General features: G+C 23.0%; 1 protein-coding gene across 1 annotated transcript in view; it reads left to right on the top strand.

The window, feature by feature from the left end:
- LOC106473109 overlaps window positions 1-920 on the top strand; it is a 21,134-nt gene that overhangs the window by 18,115 nt on the left and 2,099 nt on the right. The window contains exon 8 of the mRNA XM_022401608.1: window positions 284-383. Within this exon, the coding sequence (XP_022257316.1) occupies window positions 284-383 (100 nt within the window). The remainder of the gene's footprint in view (window positions 1-283; window positions 384-920) is intronic.

Here is a 920-nt window from a genome sequence, read left to right as displayed (position 1 = left end):
ATACATCAGTTTATTAATATCTTTATTTTTATCCATTAAAGGATGAACGACTGGGTGTTTTCTTCTGGTTGATATATCAGTTTATTAATATCTTTATTTTTATCCACTAAAGGGTAAACGACTGGGTGTTTTCTTCTGGTTGATATATCAGTTTATTAATATCTTTATTTTTTATCCACTAAAGGATAAACGACTGTGTGTTTTTTCTTGTTGATACGTCAATATATTAATATTTTTATATGCTAACCATCTAACTGCTTAGTTATCTTGTATGTTCATATAGGGTACTTCTATTATTATCTGGCCTCCGATGTTTCAAGTAATTATTCCGTACTTCGGATGGTTTGGAACATTTTGTTTGATTGGGAGTATTTCGTTTATTGGTAAGTTATGATAGTTTGTATGGAATAAATTAACAATAAATTGTGTTCATCTTTACTGTATTTTAAAATATATTCAGTTATTTTATATCGTTACTTCTATAATAATAACTGTACTAAAGTAAACTATAGTTTAACAACACTAAAAGTAAATTAAGTTCTCTAATACCATATATTTTATATCAAATACCATATATTTTATATCAAATACCGTATACTTTATATCAAATACCTTATACTTTATATTAAATACCATATACTTTATATTAAATACCATATGTTTTATATCAAATACCGTATATTTTATATCAAATACCATATATTTTATATCAAATACGTATATTTTATATCAAATACCTATATTTTATATGAAATACCCTATATTCTATATCAAATACCATATATTCTATATCAAATACCGTATATTTATATCAAATACCTTATACTTTATATCAAATACCATATATTTTATATCAAATACCATATGTTTTATATCAAATACCGTATATTTTTTATCAAATACGGTATATTAAATATCAG

The sequence above is a fragment of the Limulus polyphemus genome, unplaced genomic scaffold (assembly GCF_000517525.1).
Source record: "Limulus polyphemus unplaced genomic scaffold, Limulus_polyphemus-2.1.2 Scaffold5890, whole genome shotgun sequence".
Taxonomy (NCBI): Eukaryota; Metazoa; Arthropoda; class Merostomata; order Xiphosura; family Limulidae; genus Limulus; species Limulus polyphemus.
The sequence above is the reverse complement of the archived record's forward strand: the minus strand, read 5'-3'. Positions and strand labels throughout refer to the sequence as shown.